This window comes from Sinocyclocheilus rhinocerous, unplaced genomic scaffold (assembly GCF_001515625.1).
Source record: "Sinocyclocheilus rhinocerous isolate Xijiao unplaced genomic scaffold, SAMN03320098_v1.1 C36423210, whole genome shotgun sequence".
In the NCBI taxonomy this organism is placed as follows: domain Eukaryota; kingdom Metazoa; phylum Chordata; class Actinopteri; order Cypriniformes; family Cyprinidae; genus Sinocyclocheilus; species Sinocyclocheilus rhinocerous.
In genome coordinates this window covers 1-1,115 of record NW_015780754.1, presented here as the reverse complement: position 1 = coordinate 1,115, position 1,115 = coordinate 1, and the positions used below count along the sequence as shown (strand labels likewise).

At 39.6% G+C, this 1,115-nt stretch overlaps 1 protein-coding gene across 1 annotated transcript; it reads left to right on the top strand.

The window, feature by feature from the left end:
* The first annotated feature begins 12 nt into the window (after window positions 1-12).
* Window positions 13-967, top strand: LOC107735993 (sorting and assembly machinery component 50 homolog A-like). The gene is made up of 4 exons (XM_016547516.1): window positions 13-76; window positions 157-303; window positions 373-514; window positions 638-967. Exons 1-4 carry the CDS (start codon window positions 49-51, stop codon window positions 681-683), a joined length of 363 nt encoding a protein of 120 aa, XP_016403002.1. The 5' UTR covers window positions 13-48; the 3' UTR covers window positions 684-967.
* Window positions 968-1,115: the final 148 nt, after the last annotated feature.

Here is a 1,115-nt window from a genome sequence, read left to right as displayed (position 1 = left end):
GTGTTTAGGTTCTATCTGGGTGGGCCGACCAGTGTAAGGGGCTTCAGCATGTACAGCATCGGCCCTCAGAGTGAAGGTAACTGACTCTGACTCCGACAGTGAAGCTCAATATCTCAATATTCACAACTAAGGTTTGTTTTCTCACTTTGATGACAGGTGATTACCTCGGTGGGGAGGCATATTGGGCTGGAGGGCTTCATCTGTACACCCCGCTCCCATTCAGGCCAGGTAGAGGTGGCTTCGGAGACCTTTTCAGGACACATTTCTTTCTCAATGCCGGAAACCTGTGTAACCTCAACTATGGTGAGATAAAGAAAGCTGCAATGGTTTTATTTTTCTCGATGTTTTTACTTAATTTAAATCATCCACTAGGGGAAGGACCCCGGGCACACCTGAGCAAGCTGGCCGAATGTATCCGCTGGTCTTATGGAGCGGGTATTGTGCTGCGTCTAGGGAACATCGCTCGGCTGGAGCTCAACTATTGCATTCCCATGGGTGTCCAGAGCGGAGACAGGTAGACAATCACAGACACTCACACGATCACTCACAAATACACAAGTGATTACACTTTTAATGTGATTGTGTTATTCTTCTACTATTATAAATTTGTAATGTACTGATGTGTTTTGTCTCTCAGGATATGTGATGGAGTGCAGTTTGGGGCTGGAATCCGGTTCCTGTGATACCACGAGTCCCGTTTTAGAACAAAGAAGCATTTCTGTCACTTTGTACTTGTGATCAAGGATATTCATTCGATTCCACTTCGAGCTGCAAAGTAATGCAATGAATGTTGGCTAATTTCTCCGTTTTGGCGAACATGCTAAAAAAGGAAAATTGTCCAAAAAGATTTGTTAGGAATCAGTCGCCCATTTTAAAGTTATTGGCACTTCAGAGGGGAATATATTGGACATCAGTGCTCTTATTGTCATATTTATTTGTCAGAACAAGTTCAATAAATAATGTTTCTGGCCTTTATTGTGCTGTCTTTGTGTTTATATATAGTTAATATTAAATTATATATATTTATGTAATAATATAATACAATTCTACATATTTATATAATATTAAACAAAAGTCAACAAATATAATTATTAATACAAAATTAAAATAATAAA